This window comes from Lissotriton helveticus, chromosome 6 (assembly GCF_964261635.1).
Source record: "Lissotriton helveticus chromosome 6, aLisHel1.1, whole genome shotgun sequence".
Classification (NCBI taxonomy): domain Eukaryota; kingdom Metazoa; phylum Chordata; class Amphibia; order Caudata; family Salamandridae; genus Lissotriton; species Lissotriton helveticus.
In genome coordinates this window covers 1,840,243,762-1,840,268,858 of record NC_136067.1, presented here as the reverse complement: position 1 = coordinate 1,840,268,858, position 25,097 = coordinate 1,840,243,762, and the positions used below count along the sequence as shown (strand labels likewise).

General features: G+C 47.8%; 1 protein-coding gene across 1 annotated transcript in view; it reads left to right on the top strand.

The window, feature by feature from the left end:
• The window catches only part of NSL1 (NSL1 component of MIS12 kinetochore complex), a 149,876-nt gene that overhangs the window by 95,480 nt on the left and 29,299 nt on the right, over positions 1-25,097 (top strand). The window contains exon 4 of the mRNA XM_078649753.1: positions 21,443-21,497. Within this exon, the coding sequence (XP_078505879.1) occupies positions 21,443-21,497 (55 nt within the window). The remainder of the gene's footprint in view (positions 1-21,442; positions 21,498-25,097) is intronic.

Below are 25,097 nucleotides of genomic sequence, written 5' to 3'. Positions count from 1 at the left end.
AACTCCCATCAGATATCGGTGAAACCCCAATAAAAGAAGGCACCTCCTAGTCATAAAACTGGCCATAAACAGGGAGCGTGGACAGGTGTGTATGTGTGTAGAAAACATGATCTGTAAGGGGTGAATGGTTTGTGGTATGTTGTGCATTGATGCTATCGTGTTTGGCCACTGGGCGAGGAGCTGCCCAAACAGGTTTGGCTGGAGGCAAGGGAGTCAGTTGGGACAGGTCAGGGGGAAGTCAGGGAAGGTGGACGTGTCCTTTTAGATCAAGCTCGACCTTTAATTGACTTATCATGAGGGCAAGACACAAGATGGATACCGTTATGGAGTCTGAGGGGTCGGGACAGAAACTACGATTCGGGGGTGTTAGCATGTCTCGATCATGATGCAAATGCATAGGAATGATGTCCTAATCATTATCGGTTCGTCGATACCAAATTCGTCATGGTACGTTGATGTTTCGGGATACGGGTATCGGACCTCGATACCGGGACAACAGTAGGGTCCAGAATTTCAGAACCACAAAATGTGCTCAGAAATGCCTGGTACCACAGAAGGCCCAATCCCTAAACTCACCCACTATTTTTTCTTCAACCCCCTTAAAAATGTACTCCATTTTTGGGTCTCGCTTGTGACAGTTCAGGCGCTGACACTTTCAAGATATTTTGTTAGCCCAAAGGGGACTTAGAGCCCGCCCATTGCTTACCATTGGTTGGCTTAATTGTCCCTCTTATTTCTATGTTTCTCTTTGGTTAGCCTGTGCTAACTTCACTTCCTCTTTGTCCCTCCCGCGGAGCATGTCCCAAGTATTGCTTCCGTGCCCAGCAATTGTCCTTGCTCTGTTGTTCCTGGGCTACTTTTTTCTTTCAATTGCTGCACTACAAAAGAGCACACATGCTTGCAGGCCCTCTCCCTCGTGTCCTTCGCAATTCCTAGCCTCTTTCCACAGGCTGACTTGTTCCTTGCCTCTCTCACTATCCCTTGTGTTGCTTGCCGTCCTCCGCTCTGCATGATTCCTTACCACATCCTACTTAACCCCTTCCATGTTGTTCTCCCTTTCTTCCCTCCCTCCCCCCTTACTTTCCTGTTGTTGCTTCCCGCATCCCTCTCCCACTTCCCCATCATTTGTTGCTATGTTCCCACTCTCCATTGCTGCTTTCCCCTTTCCCTACCACCTCCCACCAGGGAAAAAAACTTTATGATGCAGCTATTGCTGGCCGGGTCTTAGTGATTTTTCCCTAACTTTTAGCTATGCTGCACAACAGGTGTGCTGCTGTACAACATGGCTAAAACACATTGACAAAGCCAATAGCTCAATCATAGACATGAGGAAGATGTATCTTTATCTCCCACATAGTTCTACTTCAAATTGCTTATTCTCACCGCAACAGGCCTAGCACAAACCATCTTCCTCTTTCCACTGCCTCACCACCCTGTTCATGTACCTACTCAACATTTTAAGAAGCTTCTTTCTACAGCCCTGCAGTTGCTAGACCTGTAGTTGCTAGCTGAAAGTCTTCTAAATAGTGGAGTAGCAATTTGTTTAGCTTTGTCTAGCAAGTGTAAACAATTGTAACTATTATCTGCATCACATCTTAACACTCTTGTCATTAGAATAATCTTCCAAAATACTAGCTTCACTGTTGCCAATATACTTTTCTTTAGGGAAAGCTGTTGTTAATGTCTGAAAGCAGAACTTGAAGTCCAAATGTGGTTTAACTCCAAATATGGTTTCAAAGCAGACTGTGGACAGCTTGTAGATGCTGAGATCCTTTGGTACCATTTGACTATTTTTGAGAATCCGGGTCCTCCGAGATGTTTTCTTTGTCTTTTAGTCGAATCCCTTTCCATGTTGATCTTCTGATTTGGTATGGTCCCTATTTGAAGCTGCTTCCATTTCCCAGAGCTGAGCCTTTTACTCAGGTGCGATCTCTTGAGGCTGATCCTCGCCAGTTTTGTTGAGTGCGTAGTCTTTGTTCTGGGTGGATGGTGGTGTTTTACTTACGGAATACTGGTACACTGAGTCAGAGCCATCAAAAGAATGTGGAGATTAGCTGTGCTGCCCCATATCAATATAGATTATTTTAGAGGACCCTATGCCCCTTCCTACCCCAACACCTCCCCATCATGTTCTTCTGCATTGGCACTTATGGAAACTCAAAAGCCTTTCTATTTCATTAGTGCATAACGTGACCCGCCCTTCCATCAAACACTTTGTTGCTGGATTGTAATTTCACTTGGAAATGCTTTTAATGCCGAGCAGTTAGCCTCGATGTGGGTTCCTGGCAAGTACAGGTTATGTGCTGGACTGGCCAGAGACCTCTGAAATAACAAATAGTGCAGAACATAAAAGGCGATCTCTGCGTCACCTTCCCCCAAGCTGGCCATTCTTTGGCTTTCTACCCCTGGTCCCTCGCTGAAGTTGTAGATTGTCTGCAATACTTTCCAGTTTAACATGGTGTGGTCTTCCTGCTGTATTCCTGCAGTTTTTGAATTCTTTAGTGTTGTACAGTTTTCACGGAGCACTTTGTTTCATGTCCAAACTCGATGGTCGGAAAACAAAAATCTAAGTTAGTGTCTGTGTCCTTATGCTTTGTGGGATCCGGAAACAGGATCATGAGTTATTCATAGCATGCTAAAAGGCAGTTGTAGGAAGGTGGATACCTGACTATGGTTACCCAAGATTTTTTGCCTTGTGTTTAGCTGGTTTTCGACTTAGTTGGCCTGGGATCCTGCTAACCAGGGCCCCAGGCTATCTGCTCTCTCTTAAAATGGACTCCATGCACCCTAGGTGCATAACCAAATTGGTACTGGACACCTTATCAGACCCTGTACAGTGCACTATAGGTGCCCAGGGCATAGCTGCATCCAAGGTCTACCAGGGGCTGAAACATAGCTTTTGCCACCCCTGGCTGGTTCTTAAATTGACACAACTGGCTGTTCACACAGCTGGGGCAAGGTGGTGTAATCACCCCTTGCTTAGATATAGTATACCTATATCTAAACCTATATCTGGACACATATACCTATCAGCCACTCCTATAGCAGGCCTTAACAATCCTGGAGGCAGAGTGCTTGGTTTTATGTGAGATAGTGCTCTGGCATGAGCTGAGCCTGTCTGCAGCTTGCAGGACCATTTCCCTATAGCTGTTCCAGTGATACTGCCATACCATATACTATTAAGTGCATTATAATCCTCGCGGTTATATGTCAACTTTGGTTTGGCTTTATCAAAACATGTCGTGTAAGGTGTCATACGATTTGGAATACTATCCCCTCGACAGTCCTGCCGACGGGGATAGCATTCCACCCCTCTAGGGGGAAAAGACATGTTGCTTTACTGAAACGCCGTTGATTTTTAAAAGAGCCTCAGATCCACAAAATGGATGCTTCTGCCACAGACGCGACTCTGACCTCCTGCAGCTGACCGAAACTCGGCCAAGGAGGCCTGGACAAAGATTTTCCTGTCACAGGGAGGTGTCACACCACCCCAGACAGGAGATAGTGGATTGTAGCAGGGAGGTTTGAAAGAAACCAGACACTGCCTGGGGAGCACAAGGCTCCCCCTTGCATAATCCGGTCAAACCGGTTCTGGGGCACACCAGCCCCAGTCCCAGCGCGGCCTGGTTCAAAGGAAAGGGGTGTATCCACCCCCTTCCTGGGTCCCACCCATAGGAGGGGACCTAGCAGGTAGTCCAGCCCCCCAGATTCGAATAAGAGTGGGAGCAGTGCCAATGCACTGCAGATTATCCTGATGAAACATAAGAAACGAAACTCTGGACCCTTCGACATCCTACTCGACGTAGAAGACTGAAGAATCTCCCTTGTGGTCAAGGAGTGACCACCCTGTGCAAACAGGCACCATCCAGCACCTCGACGTCTGCTTTGTTGCAGTTCCCGCCGGAACTCTAGCGACAGAGATCGACGAGATCAAGCTTGCCTGCCTTCTTACAGCCCGATCCACAGTCCCTGCAGAGCTGAGACCCGTGGAGGCGACCGGAAGCGTGGGGCACGCCATCTTGAAAAGACCACGAGACGCTGACTGTGCAGCCCACGAGTGACCCTCGAAGCTGTACACCGGGGTTTGAGAAGCCCCAAACCTGAGCAACTCTTGCACCGAAGCTCACCCCTCCACACTCGACGAGTGCTGCGTGGGGCCCTTCTGCTTTCTTTTGGCTCAACGCGTTGGCCCGGTGTTAGACCTGTCTGCTTCTGGGAAGACTCTAACCACCATGATTTATTTTTGTCCCCCTTAGCCTCCCAGACTTTCTATTTTTATTTTTACATATGTCCATCAGGAATTTTTTTTAATGCTGTCAGGAGGCTAGGTGCTCCTTGGCGATGACGCCATTTTTCCCTCATAACCTGTGAGGCCTAGTCAGCCCCCTTGAAAATCTAGGGATCTCAAGAAACCTAAGATGGTGTCCACCAACTGCCATAACGGACACCACTGGAGGACAGGTCCATAGGTTAACATTAGGGAACTTTCTAGAATACCCTAGAGAATTCTGCAGGTCTCAGGCCACCCTATATAAGGCCAGTGACCAGCAGCCATTTGGTGCTGACCCCAGAGTAGAGGAGTGAGGCAGTGGTGAGAGGAGGTGGACACACTGAGAGCAGCTAGTTGTCATTTGAGGCTGACAGTTACTTCAGAGGATTGTTCCCCCTTTAGCCCTTGACCGATCCCTCTCTCAAGACAACAGTTGTTGACCAAGAAAACAAGCTTCGTGAGAAGAAAAACCCTTCTGGATCAGCATTCCTGTAGAAACTGACAGGATCTGCTTTCTGAAACTCAGTCTTATATGCCCTGCCCAGCGCTGCACCTACCAGGGTAGCGAGTCATTTGTGGTCCCCTTGGAGCGCCTTGAGGTGGTTGGGGAACTGTGGAGCCTGGAGCACCTGGAGGAGCGAGTGCCCGATCTGTGAGGTACTTCTTCTGGAGCCGGGGGAGGAAAGCAGCAGCGTGTGAGGAGCGGCGCAGTGTGGTCCGTCTGCGGGACCCCGGGGGCACCAGGCGCGTCAGGAGAAGCGAGGAAACGCTTCCGCGCAAGCCAGTAGCGCGACCGCTTCTTTCAGCAGGAGGGGCCTAGGGTCGAGCAGGCCCAGGGGTGCAGTGTTCCCTGCGTGACGAGGTCCGGGGAGGAACACGCAGGCGCCGACGAGCAGCGCGACCTGAGAGGTGGAGCCATTGCGAGGAACGCGCATGCCCCAGAGATCAGCGCGTCCATCGGGTTGCCTGAGGTGGCGCCAGACGACTTTCCGGAGCGCCGCGTTGACAGCGGAACCCCCTACTTGTGAGCGCTTGCTGGAGGAACTAGCGCTTGGGCAACCGACCGCCCATCTAACCCCTGGTGATCCGCAGACGCAGGAAATCACCGCGTTAAGCCTGAAACGAGGCCCCCTAGCCAGCGCTGACAGGAGAACGCGCGCTTGGGCTGAGGAGGCCGGCAAGGCTCTTCCCACGTCAGTGCAGGGAAGCAGCTGATCGGGGGAGCTTGAGAGGCGGGTACCAGCTGAAGGCCTATGGACTGTGGCATATCTGCCACCCAGACAGTAAGGAGAGTGGGAGTGTGAAGAGGGAAGTGTTGGGTAAAAAGGGATAAAAGGTTGACAGCTATTTTAAACAGGTCCATAAGCAGAGAAAAGGGCCTTGACCTTTCTACTTCCCTGGAGATTCATTCTGTGACAAAGGAGAGAAGGGGTTAGGCAACGTAACCCTAGATGTGTTAACATAACCAATGAATTGGTAGGCTGTAGTAAAGAGTTATTGATGTCATTGTGTATTAATGCAAAATACCCCTGTAGAGTGTGAAGTCTAGGAGCTTCAATTAATTATCCAAGAAGTTCTCTGAATGTACTGCTGAATTCTGATAAAAGTATATGGTTTACTGCTTTTTCCACAGCTGGAGGAGTGAAAACTATTTTCTCTAGTAAAAGTGCAATGTTTATTCCTAAAAGCAATTGATGTGATAACCTGTATGCTTTCAAATCCAAAGAGCCATATTATTTTTATAAAAGGTAACGGTATTTTTGCAAACAAAGGTGTTGTGTCTTTATTTTAGTGGTTCATCAATGTGTTACTGTGGGTAAGCTGTGTAAGTACTTAGCCAACGCCTGGAGTTAGCTGTAGACCACTACTGTGCCAAGCTACCATATGTAGGCTTGGGTAATCTAGGTCCAACACCCGGTCACTTGCCAGCTGGCTTGTGGCCCCTGTGCCGACGAAAACCTAAATACGACTTGTGATTCTGGTTGCTCCAGACTTGCACCCGCTCCCCTGAAAAGGAGCACCCGCTCTGACCCTCCTGGTCCGAGTGAGAAGCCATCTTCCAGTCCTGCGTGGATTGCTCTTGCCAAGTGTTGTTTGCTCCAATCCTGAAGCCGACTGCGCCGACAGCGAGAACCTGCGTGGGACAGATCGTAACCTGCTCCTGGACGTCGCAGATGCCCCAGAGCCCACGTGGCAGCGGAGAGAAGCTCCTCGACAACCACCTGATTGCGCCTGACATTGCCTGGTTCCGTCCTGGTTCCACCCTGGTCACTGCTGAGTGACCCAGACTCTGTCCCCTCTGCTTTCAGGTACTTTACGACTCCGATCCACCCTTGGATCACACCGGACACTTCTCCTTCCCATCGCCTGCAGCATCTTCAGCTTCAAGCACCAACAACCTGCGTGACGAAACCCGTCACAACTTCGACCCTATGCACCCGCTTCCCGTGGGTGAGGTAACATTGCAACGCCGGTGTTCCCACACTGGTGCACACCTCTAGTGTATGTGTCTTGAGTTTTGTCCTTCTAGGTTAAGCGGAAGTATCCTTACACAGTAACTTTCTAACTTTTACGCACCATTGACTTTGCATTGGTGCATGCGTGCACTTTAAGCACTGCACCCGAATCCCGCGGGCTTTTCTCGACTTCAGCATTGCTAGTCCTGACTGCTCTCAGCGATTCCCCAGGCCCTAGGCCTGACCACTGTTCGATTGGTATCTCTTATACCACTTTCTTAATATATGGTTTGAGTGGCCCCTAGGGCTCATCCATAACTGTGCAACTTTCATATGTTATATTGTGCTTTTGTTTAAACGCGTGTGCCTCTTTGCTCATAAAGAGTACTGAGGATTACTTTGAGTAATAAATACATATATTTTTATAATATATACTTGTGTGGTGTCCTTTCATTTGATATTACAGGACTGTGATTGGTAAAACAGCTCGCTTAACACGACCTCTTGAGTTAAGCCTTTAAGGCTGCTTAGTCCATGCTACCCCTAGGATAGCTTGTCTAATAAGGTTGACTTACAACCTGACAACATAAAGATTGTTTGGACTGATACAAGGTGCCCTCAGAACTGAGGACAGCATATATCAGGCCAACTTCTCACAGCAGTCTTTGAAGAAAAACAACTTTTAATAATCTGAACCCTACATTCATTTGCAGGAGAGTGCTGTAATAAGTGAAAGGAGCTGTTTTCAGAAGATGAAGAATTTATTATAAGGTTTTCCACCCTCTACACTGAGTGACCTCCTGGTCCGGTGATCAAACAGCAAATGACGAGATGCCAGTCGAACCCCGAGCAGTGGCCACTCCATGCGCGGACAATATTAAAAAATATACGCATTTAATTCTAAAGCATCTTGCCCTAGCCGTGCAAACCACAATTGTAACAATACTACAAAACCTTCCCCCTTACAAAAAATAAAAACAGAATTTCCATACTAAAAGGGCTGATTCCAACAATTGCTAATAAGAAAAAAAACTGAGAAACTACATCCCTATTATCTAGGAAAGTCCTCAAACCTTTTTGGTCTCCTAATGACACGCCCTTGTTAGAACTTTTAGGGCACGTAACAGCATCCTTCTGAATCTGAGCAGAACGGACAGATCCTTCCATCTGTAACCAATGCCCCAATCAAGATCATCGTCAACACACTTCTTTCTATGATGCATGATATCAGCTTGCTCAGGGGAAACTTTCACCAGTTGTCCCCTGTTCCACCATCCTTTACTTCCTACGAAACCAGACCTCTTGCTGACCTTAGTCACCCGCTCGGGCATCGAAAATTTAGACTCTCCTTTTCTTGATTGGTTCCTTAATTAAAACCAAAACAACCTCCCTGTTAAAGCAATGATTCTTGTCAAAATTTCTCTTCATAAGAGTTTGTTTCGAGGACACCCTGTCAGACACTTACTTCAAGTTCATTTTGCTACTACCAGACATCTCACTCAACCTCGTTGGAAACAGAGAAAAATGTGCCTCTCTACCTCTCAACAAGGTAAGAGGACACACTCTAGTAGTGCAGTGAGGAGACGTATTGTAATTCCAAACTTTTTGTTCAATGAACTCGCCTACATCCAAGCCAGACGCTAATGCAGTCTGTATCCCTTCTTTCACAACCTTATTCCCCCTTTCCACCAGACCATTAGATGTAGGAGAGTACAATGCAACTTTTTGATGCTTTATATCCCTCTTGTTTATAAACATAAAAAACAATTCTGAAATGAAATGCGTGCCATTGTCTGTTACAAGGACCCTGGAACCCCAGCCCACCACTCCCACAAACAAATATCTTATTTAAAGATGTGATGGTAGCCTCGGTATCTGGTGCCTCTACAAAACTGAAATTCATCCATTTAGAGAAACAATCCACAGCTAAAATGACATTTCTTTTCGTGATTGAGCAATGTAAAATCTAGACTTACTTTCTCCCAAGGCGCATTAGGGAACTCTGTTGGATGTAAAGGAGTTTTCAATGTCCGCCGATGCCGATCAGAAAGAAGGCCTTCAGGACAATTGTCAATCACATTTTTAACCAGAATATCCAAAGAGGGCCACCAATAATGTTGTTTCTGATAGATACATCTGCTAGTGGATTCCTCACCTGTGAATATCCCCCTTGCGCCAGCAACATTCGGCAATTCTTTTGTAGCTTCGCATGGACGTGAACGACGTCATAGAGGCACGGCATCGCACGCGACTCCGCTGACGTCACCGACACTACAATAGGCCCACGCCGGCGTGATGACATCAGTTCCCTTTTTTCCGCGTCGTCGACGCTAACGGTTTCGGGGAATCTCAGTAGCTATTTGGTGACTTTGTTGCCTTTATCTTCGCTTTTCTGCTTCTTTGTTTCAACGTGATGTCGACAAAGAAGACCGGCATCAAACCCTGTAGGGAGTGCGGGAAAATGATGTCTATCACGGACCCGCACGAGGACTGCATATGGTGTTTAAGCTCTGACCATGATGTGGATGGATGTTCATCTTGTCGGAAGATGAACCCGAAGGCCCTGCGGGAAAGAGAGACCAAACTTCTGGTGGCAAAGCTGAAGGGTGACAAGGGAAGAAAATCTTCGAGATCTCGTTCGAGAAGGGCGAGGTAGAGATCGAAGTCAAGATACAGGTCTCGAGAGGAGTCGTCTTTGAAGTCCGCTTCAGACCATGCTTCGAAGTCGAGGAGGAGACATAAGAAGAAGAGACATGAGTCCCGGCGTCATTCCGGTAAGGAGTTGGGCTCGAGGTCGAGGTCACCGAAGAAGGTACGTTCCAAGGTGGTCACGTTGGTGTCTCGGATCAGGAAGGTGAGGCTTCGCCTTCGGAGTCGCAAGCACAGTCGCCGACTCGGGCTTCAAATCCGTCTCCGGTGCCGTCCCCGGCCCGAGATGAGGAAGAAGTTAATGTGGATGTGGATTCTGCGCCTACCGAAGAGCCGAATCCGAACCCTCCACAAGACCAGCCTGTGGGTTTTCAGCCACCCTTCCCAGCCCCAGGCCAGGACCCATTGGCGTTTTTAAACGCAATGTATGGCGTCTTTTCAAGGGCGTGGTACCCCTCTGGTACATCTTTGGGTCCCATGGGTCCTCTGGCCTTCAATTTAGGAGTCCCTCACTCCTATGCTCCGGGCTCCTTTCATGCCGTTCATGCCGGCTCCGACGCCGCCATGGCAATACCCGGCTCCGCCGAGGTCGCCGGTACCGGCGTCGCCCGTTCCAGATCAACCTCGAGGGCAGCCCACTGGACCATCGGATTCGATACCGACGTCGGTTCCGGCTCCGTCGGAGTTGTTGGTGGATCCGGCAGCGAGGCGTGTTAAGGAGAGGTCCAGGAGAGAGGCACAGCGCCTTATGGAAGAGCGCAGATATATGGAGTCACATCCTGATATGGAGGAAGGTGAACTGGAGGATGACTGTTTTGAGGATCTAGCTGATGCTAGTGGCCTGGATTTTTCTCCAGAGTGGGAGTTACCATCCGGTTCTGATGCGCCTTCAAAGGACGTCCAGCCTTATCATGTGGTTATGAGGAAGGCGGCGGAACTTCTGCAATTGACTTTACCCACAGTGGAGTTTAAGTCCTATCTTCTAACAGAAGTTTTAAATTCACCCTGCTCTGTGGTGGAACCATTGCTTCCGTTTAATGAGGCCTTAACGGAGCCTATTATGGAGGTATGGAAAAAGCCACTGTCAGCACCGGCGGTTTCCAAGAGTGTGGCGAGAAGGTATAGGGTTGCACCTGAAGACCCTTCTTTTCTAATGTCACATCCTTCTCCTGAGAGTCTGGTCATACAAGCAGCCTGATCCAAAAAGACTGGTAGTGCGTTTCCACAGGTGCCTGGAGATAAAGATGCCAAAAAACAAGATCAGGTGGTTAAAAAGACCTTCTCCTCTGCGAGTATGGCGTTGAAGTCAACTAATGCCACTTGCCTTATGGGGAGGTATGTGCACGCCCTTATGGATACAATGCGTTCTTTGGCTCCTAAGATTCCTGATGACAGCAGGAAGGATTTTGAGGAGGTGTTATCAGACGCACAGGCAGCGGCACGTCAAGTCATACAAAGTGGACTGGACACTGCAGGCTCTGCGGCACGTATCATGGGCACTGCGGTTGCCACAAGGAGATCGGCTTGGCAGAAATCTTCAGACTTTTCAGCAGATGTTCAAGCTGCTTTGCTGGATCTGCCGTTCGATGGATCTGGTCTCTTTGGCAAAAAGGCGGATACAGCCTTAGAAAGATTTAAAGACAGCAGGGCTACTGCCAAATCTTTAGGGCTTCAAGTCAGAGGTTCTTCGGCCAAGAGGTTCAGAGGGTTTGGACGCTCTTCCTTTCGCAACTATCGGCAAGGCCAGCAGCAGCAGCAGCAGCAGAATCCCTTGTACAGGTCTTATAGGGGAAAACAAAGGGCTCCGCCTCGAGGTCATCAAGCCTCTTCCTCCTCTACCTCCCCCAACCCCCCAGCCACAGAAAAGCAGCCCTAGATCCACCATTCAGCATCATGTGGGTCCGGTGGGGGTCGGCTTACCTACTTTCTACGGGATTGGGAATCGGTTACATCAGATCTTTGGGTTCTCAATCTCGTAGAAAATGGGTATGCCCTTCCCTTTCGGGAGTTTCCTCCCAATTACCCTCCTTGCCAAGGTTTTTGCACAGAGGAACATCTGTTACTTTTACAGGAGGAAGTGCTGACACTGTTAAGAAAGGGTGCGATAGAGGTGGTCCCAGAGCAGGAAAGGGGCCAGGGATGCTATTCCCGGTATTTTCTGATACCCAAAGAGAATGGCAGGCTTCGTCCGATCATGGATCTCAGGATCTTGAATCTCTATCTGAAACAAGAGAAATTCAAGATGCTCACCCTTGCACAGGTTCTTCAAGCGCTGTTGGAAGAAGACTGGATGGTGCAGCTAGACTTGCAGGATGCGTATTTCCACATCCCAATCCTGAAGTCGCACAGGAAGTATCTCCGTTTTACGGTGGGATCGCAACATTATCAGTTTGCGGTCCTTCCTTTTGGAATTACTACTGCGCCTCGAGTCTTCACCAAGGTGATGGCGGTGGTGGCAGCACATCTCAGAAGGTCGGTGTTAGACCTAGATTTTCTAGACTACATAGGGTAGCCTGGCACAGAGCGGTTCTAGCTGAACTCCAAGGCAATCGTGTAGTGCTTACAATCTCACCCACAGTAACCCAGCGCTTTACCACCAAAATAAGGACACCACACCAAAGTGGAAAAATACCGGTTCCTTTTTATAAAAGATTTTGGTTCACTTATGACTCTTAGCAGAGTTTCAAATTCGGTATCACATTTACAGTTAAGATCACTTTTTAGATTACCACCTTTGTACACTTCCCCAGTATTCCTAGACTTTTGGTTCCCAGGCAAATGTTGCTTAGTTAAAACATTTCTTTCAGCATTACCAGTTACAGTACAATAACCTGTGGAAGATAGAAACGTTCTTACATAGGCTAAATTACACACTCTAGCACAATTTTCTATCTTTAGCAGTAAATCCGTTTGTCTTCTGTACTACATTCAAGGGTATCCAATACTTTCAAACTCTCAATGACCCCTCTAGAAGTATATTTACTGGTTCACCGGGGTCTCACAGTTCGGGTAACTAGGCAGGCAGGATGTTCTTACAGATGCATGTAAACCTTTGTCTCTGAAGTGTTTTCTTAATCGTTCTGGCCCCACCTATCTAAACTGCCCCGATACGAGTATGTACGTCTTGCCAGTTTACTCAGTCTCACTTGATCAGCTCTGTTTATATTGCCGTTCTCCTAGTCTCTCGCCTTTCAGTTTGCTCAATATATGTCAGAAACTCACACTCCTCAAACCCAGCTGAGGTATCCTGGCGTCTCGCACCTTCCTGCCTACGGTAATAGCCCTGCTCACTCTGAACTGCTGACGATAGTCTGTTGGACTCTTTATCGCCGGTAAATGGGGCTTCCAGTCTCTTTCCTCCCACCACAGTTCCGGGGGTACTGGTGAGGCCCACTCAGGCTCTGGGGCCCCACTCGTCACCTCACCGTCTTACCGGGTACTCTGGATCTCGTCCCGGCCAGTCCTTCAGTCACAAGTCAGAAGCGCTACGACCGCTCCGGCTCCCACGCCTCAGGCCTCCTACAGCCGGCTGCGTCGGAGCTCCGCTGCCCTGCTTCCGCGTTCTTTTCTGTCACCCGGCCCGCCCTCACTGCAGGCGTCAGAGGGGCGTGTGCTCACGCCGGCCTCCTTCTTCTTCCGGATTCACTCCGGCCGTCACACGCTGCACCCACTGCCTCTCTCCAGCCCCGCTATCCTGCTGTCCTCAACCCGGGCTCTCCTCGCTGGGTCTCTTAAGCGGGGGCCCCCTGTCACAACAGTAGCGGTCTGACCACAGGGACTTCGGTGGGCTGCCACTACCGGCAGAATTCTTCCGCTGTTCGTTTCAGCGTCACGAACCCCAGGGGAGAAGTACAGTGATTTCCCAGGCCAGCCCTCACCTTCTTCCAAAGCAACCGTTCAGGTAGGATCACTAAGGCGGGGGGAGGGGGGAAAAGGTTAAGGTAGATCAAATTAGACAGTCTATCCTAAACCAGAGGCTTCCTTAACTAATTTCTCAAGTGTTTCACCAAAAAGGTTCTGGGAACTGAGGGAGATAAATCCCGGTAGGGCTCAGTCGGTAGACCGGGGATGACGTCCTCAAAGTAGAACAGCCGACCCAGGGGTCAATCTAGCCCTTCTCAGTGCGCCTATCTCTCTACTCTATCGCCTCACTCCTACTCAGGTTCCCCTCGAGCTCCCTCTCGTCATCACCAAATGGCCGCCCTAGTTCTGGACTATTTATAGGCTGGACCCTGACCTCTGGAAGGTGCTGGAAGATTCCAGAACTTTCTACATACATTCCAATGGGTCAGCCTCACTGAAGTGACAGTTTTGTCAGTTGCCAGCCACCATTTTAGGTCTCTATGAACTGTGATTTTCCTGAGGGAAACTAGGCCCACAGAGCAAATGGAATAACAGTATCAAGGGACACCTAGCCCCCCTGGACGACAACAAAGAAAAATTCTGGTGGTCATAAAATAAAACATAGAAACACTTGGAGGCAAAAAGGGGACAAAATAAATAACTTATAGGCAGGGAACTCCCAGAAGCAGACAGGTCCAACAGTCGGGGATTCCAGTATTCCCCTGTTTGGACGACTGGCTGATCAAGGCAGAGTCTCAGAGAAGGTGCTCCAGCATCTGCAGGAGACAACTCAGTTGTTGTACCGGTTGGGTTTTTCGATAAATGTACCCAAGTCTCACCTGGTGCCCTCCCAGCGCAACCTGTTAATAGGTGCTGTACTGGACACAACTGTATGTCGTGCATTCCCTCCACCTCAAAGGATTCGCGACATACAGAAATGATTCCGTTATTCTACAATGGAGCGGTCGTTCCAGTCCTGAAGGTCCTTCGCCTGCTCGGTCTGATGGCTTCCTGTATTCTGTTGGTCAACCATGCACGCTGGCACATGAGGGCGCTCCAGTGGTGCCTCCGCAGGCAGTGGTATCAACACAACGGAGATCTCAGGGAGTCGATCGGGATCCCCAGAGAAACTGCAGCGGATCTCTCTTCGTGGGGTGTGGAAGGCAATCTGTCTCAGGGAAAGCCTTTTCATCTACCTCCTCCGGTGGCCACAGTGATAACGGATGCATCCACTCTAGGGTGGGGTGCTCATCTGGGAGATCTGGAGGTCAAGGGTCTTTGGTCTCCAGAAGAAAGGTTGTTTCACATCAACCTTCTGGAATTGAGGGCGATACGTCTGGCGCTCAAGGCCTTCCTCCCTTCCCTTCGCCGTCTGTCGGTGCAAGTCCTGACGGACAACACCACCGCGATGTGGTATATCTACAAGCAGGGAGGAGTGGGGTCGCAGTGTCTCTGGAGGGAGGCTCTGCGCCGCTGGTCCTGGGTTCAGGACCACCAGATTTGTCTGATGGCAAATCATCCGGCCGGAGTTCTGAACGTGCATGCAGACAGTCTCAGTCGGCAGTTCTCGGCCGACCACGAGTGGAGGTGGTTCGTCACGTCTTTCGGACGTGGGGAACTCCTCAGGTGGACCTGTTCGCCACTCGCGAGAATGCTCACTGCCCGTCATTCTGCAGCCTCCAGTTTCCGATGTGGGGATCCTTGGGGGACGCGTTGCAGTTGAGTTGGGACTCAAGACTCCTTTAGGCGTTTCCTCCCATACCCTTGATTCCTCAGGTTCTGAGGAAGATTCGCCAAGATCGGGCCCAAGTTATTTTGATCGCTCCGGATTGGCCAAGAAGGGTGTGGTACACGGATCTTCTCCACCTCTCCTCTCGCCCACCGCTCCGTCTCCCGTTCAGGGCAGATCTCCTCTCTCAAATGGAGGGGCAGGTTCTACACCCCCACCTCCAGACATTACACCTTCATGCTTGGAGATTGAACGGGGCAACCTGAACTCTTTTTCTCTCCCTCACGACGTGGTGGATGTCATATTGTCAGCTAGGCGTGACTCCACTAAGTCCATTTATTCTTACAGATGGGCTAAATTTGTCTCTTGGTGTGGGGAGAGATCTGTTGATCCTTTGAAAGCCCATTTATCTGATATACTACAGTTTGCTCTTTCTTTGGCGCAGCAAGGATTTGCTATGGCTACGTTGAAGGGCTATCTTTCGGCATTGTCTGCATTTCTCTGTTTGCCGGACCAGCCGTCTCTTTTCAAATCTCCTGTGGTTTTGAGATTTCTGAAGGGCCTCACAAATAAGTTCCCTCCTACTCCTTTTATTGTTCCTCAGTGGGATTTAAATCTTGTAATAACCTACTTGATGGGTTCTCCCTTCGAACCCTTGCACAAGTGTCCCATGAGGCTTTTGTCTTTTAAGACAGTCTTCCTGGTTGCGATCACCTCAGCAAGGAGGGTAAGTGAGCTTCAAGCTCTTAGTTCCAAGGCCCCGTTCTTGACCATTCATGCTGATCGAATGGTTCTTAGGACCAGGGCTGCTTTTCTCCCTAAGGTGGTGTCTCCCTTTCACCTAGGCACCTAGGTCTATCTATTACCCTTCCTACCTTTTATCCTCCCCCTCACCCTTCCAAGGAGGAGGAGAGGCTACACCGTCTGGACCCCAAGAGGGCGGTGAGTTTTTACCTTGATAGATCTAAAGACTATCGATTGGATGACCAGCTGTTCGTTGGGTTTGCCGGCTGCAAGAAAGGAAGAGCGGTACATAAAAGGACTCTTTCAAGATGGATCATCCTCTGTATAATAATCTGCTACTCTTTGGCCGGTAAGGATCCTCCAGAGGGTATAAGAGCTCACTCTACTAGAGCTAAGTCTTCGACTTCTGCACTTTCTAGAGGTGTGCCGGTTGAGGACATTTGTAGAGCGGTGACTTGGGCCTCCCTCCACACTTTTGCAACGCATTATTGCTTGGACACTGAGATGAGGAGGGAAGGCCACTTTGCGCGCTCTGTCCTCCAGGATTTTCTGGTGTAGAGGAGTGGACACCCTCCTCCGGGAGTGGGGACTGCTGTGGGACTCTATTCACAAGGTGAGGAATCGACTGGCAGATGTATCTATCAGTAGAACAAGTCACTTACCTTCGGTAACGCTTTTTCTGGTAGATACAGTATCTGCCTGTGGATTCCTAACTGACCCACCCGCCTCCCCGTTGTCCACTGTTCTATACCAGTGTTACTGTAATGTATTTACTTTATTGTCAAGGAGTTGTTTACTTCAAATGTTTTATTGCATTTGCTTCAGACTGTGTGTTACCTTGATATTTGTACTGCGTATACTGTGTATATGTCTACTGTCATTGGTCCGTCCGTGTGCCTCGAAGGCACGGAAAAAAGGGCGGAACTGATGTCATCACGCCGGCGTGGGCCTATTGTAGTGTCGGTGACGTCAGCGGAGTCGCGTGCGATGCCGTACCTCTATGACGTCGTCTACGTCGGCGCAAAGCTACAAAAGAATTTCCGAATGTTGCTGACGCAAGGGGGATATTCACAAGGTGAGGAATCCACAGGCAGATACTATATCTACCAGAAAAAGCGTTACCGAAGGTAAGTAACTTGTTCTTTATTTTCATTCCGGTCTTGGTAGATTCAAGATGCCCAAGGTGTGCTTTGTTTATAATAGTACAGCATAACCCAGCGGGTGGAACAAATCTGTCCTCCCGACGTACTATACCATTTTCCACTGACCATTCCTCCCACACCTGAGCGAAAATCCACAGATCTCCATCTAAACATCTTGGATCAGGCCAGCTTTGGTTAGTGTATTCAGTTACCTTTCGCAATACCTGGTCACTCTCACAGACTACCTTCCAACCATCCTCAGATAACACCGATTCATATTCATGCACAGCATCTACTACGGCCACATACTCGATGTCCTCCACCAATGAATCCTCCTCGTCCTCCTTTTCCATGAGCATTTTGGATAAACAGTCAGCACGAAAATATCTTCTGCCCTGAATATGTTTTACAGTAAAATTATATTCTTGAAGTTTGGACACCAGTCTCATGGGCCTAGCAGACATGCTATTGTAGTTGACCTTATTGGAAATATAAACCAAGGGTTTATGATCGGTAAACAATTCAAAATTAGGTCCCCAAACATACATCTTAAACTTTTGAAAAACCCACACGCACGCTCTGTTGTGAGCACATTGCTGTTCAAACTGCTCAAGTGACCTTGACGCAAACGCCACAGTCCATTCACAACATTCCACTCTAAGCACAGCACCAAGCCCGTAAATGCTGGTGTCCACAGTAATAAGGAAAACTCAATCATCCCTGAATGCATGTAATGCTTGCCCTGTTACGATCAATTTCTTTACTTTTCTAAACCCTACATCCAACTCCTCTGTCCATTTGAAACTCTGGCCCTTTCTAAGCAACACCCTTAATGGGTCTACCGTTTGTACATAACAAGGTACGAATCTGACATAATATTCGGCCAGACAGAGGAACGAATGTAAGGCGTCCTTGTCTGCAGGTGCTTTTGCCTCTTCAATCGCCCTTACTACCTAAAATGTGGGTTTAATTCTGTTACAAGACACCGTGTGTCCTAAGTATGCTCTTGGCACGGCAAATATACACTTATTATCCCTCACTGTCATCTCTCTGGACCTCGGGATGGACAGTACACTTTTTAAAATGGTGTTCTGTTCTTCCAAAGATTTTGCATAGATCAGTATATCATCCAACTCTTGTAACCCTTTGATATCATGAAATAACGTGTCCATAAGTTTCTGGAACACGCTACCAGCCGATGCTAGACCGAAAGGTAGTTGCAAAAATGTGAACACACTGAAAGAAGTCACAAATGTGGTCAAGTCCTGAGACTCGACAGACAAAGCCACTTGGTGGGAAGCTGACCTTGGATCAATCAAACAAAACCACTTTGCTCCTCCAAGGTTTGTCAACAACTCATAGATCCTGGGCAGTGGGTGGGAATCCATGATTATGTTTTTATTAAGGGCACGCAAGTCCGCACAAAGCCTGATTTCACCGGATTCTTGCGCGCTACCATAATGGGATACACCCACTGAGACAAATCAGTGGTTTGCATGATGCCCTTAGAACATAAGCTTTGTAACATACTCTTTAGTTCCTCCCTGACACTCTTAGGAATGGAACACACTTTATGAGCCAAGGGCTGGGCCTTCAGTACTAACCTTATGTGTTGTTCCATGCCTTTCACTCAACCAACATGATCGCTGAACACAGATTTGAACTCTGAAAATACATTTTTCAATCACTCACCATCAACATCCGCCCTACTACACTGGACATACTGGTAAACCCTCACTTTGATCTGGTTTTCGTCCCCAGGAACTATGTACATACCCATACGAGCCAAATCTCTCCACCCAATAACGTTTTTCCCTTTTTCTGCTACATAAACATTCATTTCAGTTTCTCTTCCCAAGCATCACACCACACTCCTCAACGCTTCATGCTGCTCTGCTCCGCTCCAGCTCGTACCCTGCACACCACGTCATCACCCCAGATCTTCGTGTCTCTCGTGGTAGGTGCGCTGACACGACGTGTTGTAGCGGCCATCTTGGATTAGGCTACCTACATTGTGTTCATTAGACGTAGTCTTGCGACTGAAAATTCTGCTTCACTGATGAAAATTCAAGTACACCTGAACTGGGGGGGCATAAACTTTTATTAGATCGACGGGTAACTTGAGCGGTGAACTCTTTGAAGTTTAGGAGTGGGCTGAAATAGGCTTGAAGAGGTTAATTCTTGTTTTCAGTTTACCCTCCCGAGACCATTAACAACTGTGATCTTTGGCCGGGTTGGTTTTTGCAAAAATTCCTATTTTTTAAAAAGTTTTTGGGGATTTGTTTTACAAAGTTAATTTTTCCTCTGTCATCGCCAATGTACACCAGCTTACACAACCTCCTCCATTCTTAAGCAAACCTGGGAGACCAGCTATCATTTGGTCTGAATGGTTTAGACTTTTTGAAAACCACCTGGTAGCTACCGATGCTGTGGGTTACAGTCCTGCACGGAAATTCGCTTTGCTATTCGGAAGTCTGGGTCAAGCAGCGCAAAGGATTTTAGATAGCATTGCACCCATTCCTCCTCCAGTCTCGTTCTGGCGATAGTCAATGGAATGTTTATTTGGAGGCTATTGCACGGCTCAAGAAACAGTTTTCTCATGAGCCTAATATCATGCTGGAGCGACATCATTTTTATAAAAGGAAGCAACTGGAGGAAGAGAAGATGGAAGAGTATATTTCAGCTCTCAGGGTATTGGCAACCACATGTGGTTTTGGTCCGTTAGCAGATGATTAAATTAGGAACCAGTTCCTGTTCAACTGTGCATCTCGCAAAATCCAAGAACGGATTCTGGGTTGCAAGAAACCACCAATGACTGAAGTGATTGACTTTGCTAGATATCGCCGAACGTTCGATGCTCCAAGCTAAGTCATGCATGGTGACTGCAACCCCGGGGGTTAACGTAGTGTCGTCTTCTGATTTAGAACAAGAGAACTCTTTATGTACTGTTAATGTGAAAGGTAAACCACAGAAAATTATTCAGAATTGACAGTCAACGTTTTGCTTCAGATGTGGTTCAATGGACCATATTAGTCATTTTCCAGGTTGCTCGGCCATTAAAAAGTGTTGCATTCTATGTTAGAAAGTAGGCCATTTTTAGTGGGTGTGTAGAAGCAACAGAAAACGTATAAATATTGGCTGTGTTGAAACAGAAGTAGATTCATGTGCAAATTCACTTAGTAATGTAATAGAAACACTGGATTGTGTGGGGGACTCTGGGACGATAAAGGGTCCCTTATGTTCTGCTTCAATCGATTACATTCCTCTTCAAGTGGTGGCCAGGCAGCACGCACCTCTTCAGCGCCGGGTCGCCTCGGGCAGTCGCGGCAGGAGAAGAGCAGCAAGAAACGCTGAGTGGGGCAGCACACACCTCTTCAGTGCCAGGCAGTCGCGGGCTCTTCATCGCCGGGTCGTCTCAACCTGCTCCGATAACCACCGGCCCGCATCAATCCAGTCCACCAACCTCAAACGACAAGAAACACGACATTAAGCAGAGTGCCCCTTGTTTCTGATCACGATGCACAAATGTTCCGTTGAAACTTGGACCACGAAGATCACTTTGCTCCCAAAAGCAGTAAGCAGGTAAGCTTAAACATCGCATGGGTGAGCTAGTGGGTGGAATGCTTCCGATCGTCGCCAGATGTAATAAGTGAAAGGACGCCGTTTTCAGACGATAAAGAATTTATTATAAGGTTTTCCACACACTACACGGAGCGACCTCCTGGTCCAGTGATCGGACGGCAACTGACAAGATGCCATTCGAACCTTGACCACTCCATGCATGGACCATATTCAAAAGAATACACACATTTAATTCTAAAGCATCTCTCGCTAGCTGCGCATGCCCAATTGTAAGAATACTACAAGTGCATTGCGTGTGATCTATAATAATAATCCTTACTGCATACAAACTATAATAAGAAAGGTAAGTTTTCATCATTTAGCTCCTCTCCTCAAAGGCACTACCACCTCTCTGAGCAGCTTCAAAATAGCCTAAAGATATGTCCCGCTTCAACTTGGAAGATTTCACTGCCTATCACACAATATCCAGCCTGACAGTAAACATCATGTACACAGAGTGCCCCATGATCACCCCAGACAAAGTATAATATTAAAGGTAAATCCTGACCCGGTTTCTTTAATTTCTGTTTGTACACTGTGCCTTCAGTGTTTTCAGTCCACTGCTAAACTTCTGTGTACCCTCCGTCTTCTCTAGATGGTGTTTTTTTTTTTTAGAAATGGTAAGCACAGAAATGTCCATAAAGTAAATAGATTATTCTATCACAGTGTACACTTTAGTGGGATGGTGTCAATGGATCCTTTCCACAAAGTCTGATTTGAACATCTGTTTTTGTAAGTCACCCTCTGGTCGCACATTCATTAAAAAAAAAAAGCTAATATTTTGTGTCTGATGCTTCAGAATATTTACCTGTATCTCTGCCTATGCAGTTGGTGTCTGTTTATTCGGATGTTAAAAACTGAGCTTTGTGAAGATGCCGTAGGTAACACAATTTCAAAAGCATCGACAGAACTGAATACAAGTTTAATCTACTTTTGTTAATCTCTGCATTTGTTAATGTAAACGTATGTATACAATTTGTCTTTTCAGGGGCAGTACCAGCCTGTTGTAAATCCTGAACCGATAAGGTGTGATGCTAATCAGGGTGAGTACAGGGCAAAAATACCTACTGCCTCACTGGGCGGGATACTTCATAAATCTACCAGTCCTTTTTATATTAAAAATAAATAATAATAATCCACTAGTTTCTTTGGTGCCATGCAGTAAGGTGACCAATTATGGCAGCATACTCATTATTATTATTATTATTATTATTATTATTATTAAGTGGGTTTTATTAAGCGCAGACAACCCGGAGGCCTCGTAGCGCTGAAATGACTGGGGGACAGGTAAAGGCGATGTAGTTATTTAAAAAGGAGGGTTTTCAATTCCTTCCGGAATTTTAGGAGATTAGGTTCCCCACGCAGGGAGACTGGCAGAGAATTCCATGCCTTAGCTGCATTCCAAGAGAAGGAGCGGCCTCCCCATCTGGCACGTTTGACTTGGTTTTCGGTAGCCAGAAAGGCTGTGCTGGAACGCAGCGACCTGCGGGGGAGATATGGAATGGCCAGCGAGCAGATCATTGCTGGCGCGTCTTTCCACATAGCCCTATGCATAAAGCACATTGATTTGAACAGTGTTCTAGCTTTAATGGGTAACCAGTGGAGTTTTTTTAGGGCAGCAGTCCCTGAGTCCCGCCTGTTTAGGCCCAGCAGGAGACGGGCTGCTGCATTTTGCGTGACCTGGAGCTTCTTTGTTGTGGAGGCTGGGGCCCCTAGGTACAGCGCGTTCCCGTAGTCTAAACGGGACAGGATGATAGCTTGCACCATGATCCTGCGGGCTTGAGGGGGGAGAAGTGGTAGTATTTTCCTGAGCATACGCATCAAGCCAAAACAAGTGGCAGATACGATTGTTGCTTGGTAGGTGAAATTCAAATTGGCATCAAGCCAAATGCCCAGGCTCTTTATTTGAGGTTTGGACTGGGGCTGGGTGCCCATGCATGGGGGCCAGTTTGGTAGCAGGCAGGGGATGTTTGGATTTCCCAGAATCATCAGCTCCGTTTTATCACCATTAAGTTTTAGGTGAGAGCTGGCCATCCATTTGTTAACTGCCACCAAACATTCCTCGAGATTAGGCGAGGAAACGATGGTTTGGTTCACGGAGACGATCAGTTGAGTATCGTCAGCATATGTGACCAGCTCCAGGCCGAATGAGTGAACGATGTCTGCCAAGGGGAGCATATATACGTTAAAAAGGGTGGGACTCAGGGATGAGCCCTGAGGCACACCCTGGTTAAGAGGCCAGGACCTGGATTGTGTGGTGCCCTCAACTACTCGGAAAGAACGATTTTCTAGGAAAGATTGTAGCCATCGAATGGCTGTTGCTAATACCCCTATTTGTTTAAGACTGTGAATGAGGATGGTGGTGTTTACAGTGTCGAAAGCGGCACTAAGATCCAGCAAAATAATTGCTGTAGTGCCGCCCGAGTCCATCTGTTTCCTAGCTAATTCTGTTACTGTCAAGAGAGCTGCTTCCGTTCCCAACCTGGGGCGAAATCCTGCCTGGGAATCGTGAAGTATGCTGTTAGATTCTAGGAAATGGGTGAGAGATGAGTTGATGTGTCTCTCGAGCAGTTTGCTTACCCAGGGGAGCAAGGATATTGGACGATAATTGGCCATGTTATCTGGATCTAAAGAGGGTTTTTTCAGAAGAGCTCGTACTTGTGCTTTCTTCCAGGCCGTGGGGACTATACCAGTAGTGATGGAGTTATTAAGGATGTTAAGAATAACTGGGCGTATTGTATCTATGATTTTTTTTAAATGGCATGGGGGTGCGGGATCGCTTGGGGATCCAGTTTTAATTTTTTTTATGATAAGCTCCAGGTCGTCCACTTCTACTGGAGGGAATTCTACCAGTCTGTGGGGTGTGATGCCGGGTGGCATGGTTGCTTCGAGGTCAGCTAGATCTGGAGCGACAAATGCCGCTGAAATTAATTGTATTTTATTATAAAAATATTCTGCTTGATTGTTACTTCGGGATTGTGCTTTACTGGGGTCAGGGGGGATAGATGGGATATCAATTAAAGATTTTGCGATGTGAAATATTTCTCTGGGACAGTTCTGGGCGTTATTAATTTTGTCTTCAAAGAAGCGGGCCTTGGTTGAGTTAATCTCTGCTTTGTATTCTTTTATGGCATCATGATGGTTTATTTTGGCTGAACTGCAGCGAGTGGCCCTCCAGGTTCTTTCTAACTTCCTACAGTGTCTTTTCATTTCTTTAAGTTTGGGGGTGTACCATGGTGATACCTTAGATTTAGTTTTTTCCCTTAGGGTTGTTTGTGGCAACACATCGTCAAGGGCCTTGGTGACCCATTGAGAGTAGTTGTCATACAATAGAATTGGATCATCTATAACTTGTGGGATGTTGGTAAGTAGGGCATCTGTCCACCTGTCAACAGAGAGCTTAGTCCATTCTCTCCCCTGAAGCAGAGTGCGCGGAGGTGGTGAGGCAGAGGTGGTGTGTTGCCACCGTAGGGGGACCAGGTAGTGGTCAGACCAAGTGAGGGCCAAAGGGGTTCCTACTACTAATCTGTGGTCATTGCTAAATACTCCATCCAGCAGATGGCCTTTCTCATGTGTCGGTTCGAAACCCTTCTGAGTGAGTTGGATAGCTTCCAAATTCTCTAACAAGGCTTTGGTTGAGGGATCGTCTGAATTATCCAGATGGATGTTGATATCACCTAATATGGTGAGGTGTGGGCTAGTGACCGCTAAGTCAGCAACTTTAAGTTGTAAAGAGTCAAGAAAATCTCCCATTTGGTTTGGGGGGCGGTAGATAAGTATACCTGAAAAGGTCGCCGTAGGAGAGAGGTCAAGGTTAAATTGCATGCTTTCGCAGTTAGATATAGAGCCTGCGTTAATCCTACATTGATATTGGTTTTTATAGAGGATTCCTATTCCTCCTCCTCTGCCTTCTGGCCTGTCGACTCTTTGTAGTAAATATCCCTGTTGTAAAAGGGAGGTGATATCAGGGTCTGACGCCTCTTTGAGCCATGTTTCTGTGAGAAAAATGGCATCGGGGCTGCTGTCCTCTAAGAGGATCGACATTTGAACCGCATGTTTGGTAAGCGAGCGGCAATTTAATAGAAACATTTGATATGTTTTAGTGGGTTGTGGATATTTTATCTGGCACGTAGGTTGGTAGCTACAATGGGTACATGCATTAATGGGGTTACTGAGTGCAATAGAGTGTAGGCAGCCTTCAAGGACGGGCGGCCTAAGTTTCAACAGAGTTTGGGAATCATAAGAGATAATGGTGGCATGGTTTGAGGTTAGTTGAGCAGAGGAAGTGGCCCCTAGCCCCGTTCTGGCGCGGACGGGCGCAGACGGGCAGGACTTAGGCACGACTTCGGCGCGAAGTCGGCGCTCCCGCTGCGCTCGTCCGCTGCGCTTCCTCCACAGTGCCATTTATACAGGGGGGGAAGGATACACTGTACCGCTAACCTGCCTGTTCAGCAGCAGGTCAGGGCGGAAGTGAGGTTTCAGAGCTTTGATAAACGCCTCTCCGATTAGAATAGGATTCATATAAGCAGCGTCCAGATTTTGACGCCTTTTTGCAAAACTAAATGCTGGGGCTGGAAGCAGTGGGAAGCGGTAGTTCCAGGGTTGGAATGTACTTTGTATATGCACTCAGAAATGTACATGGT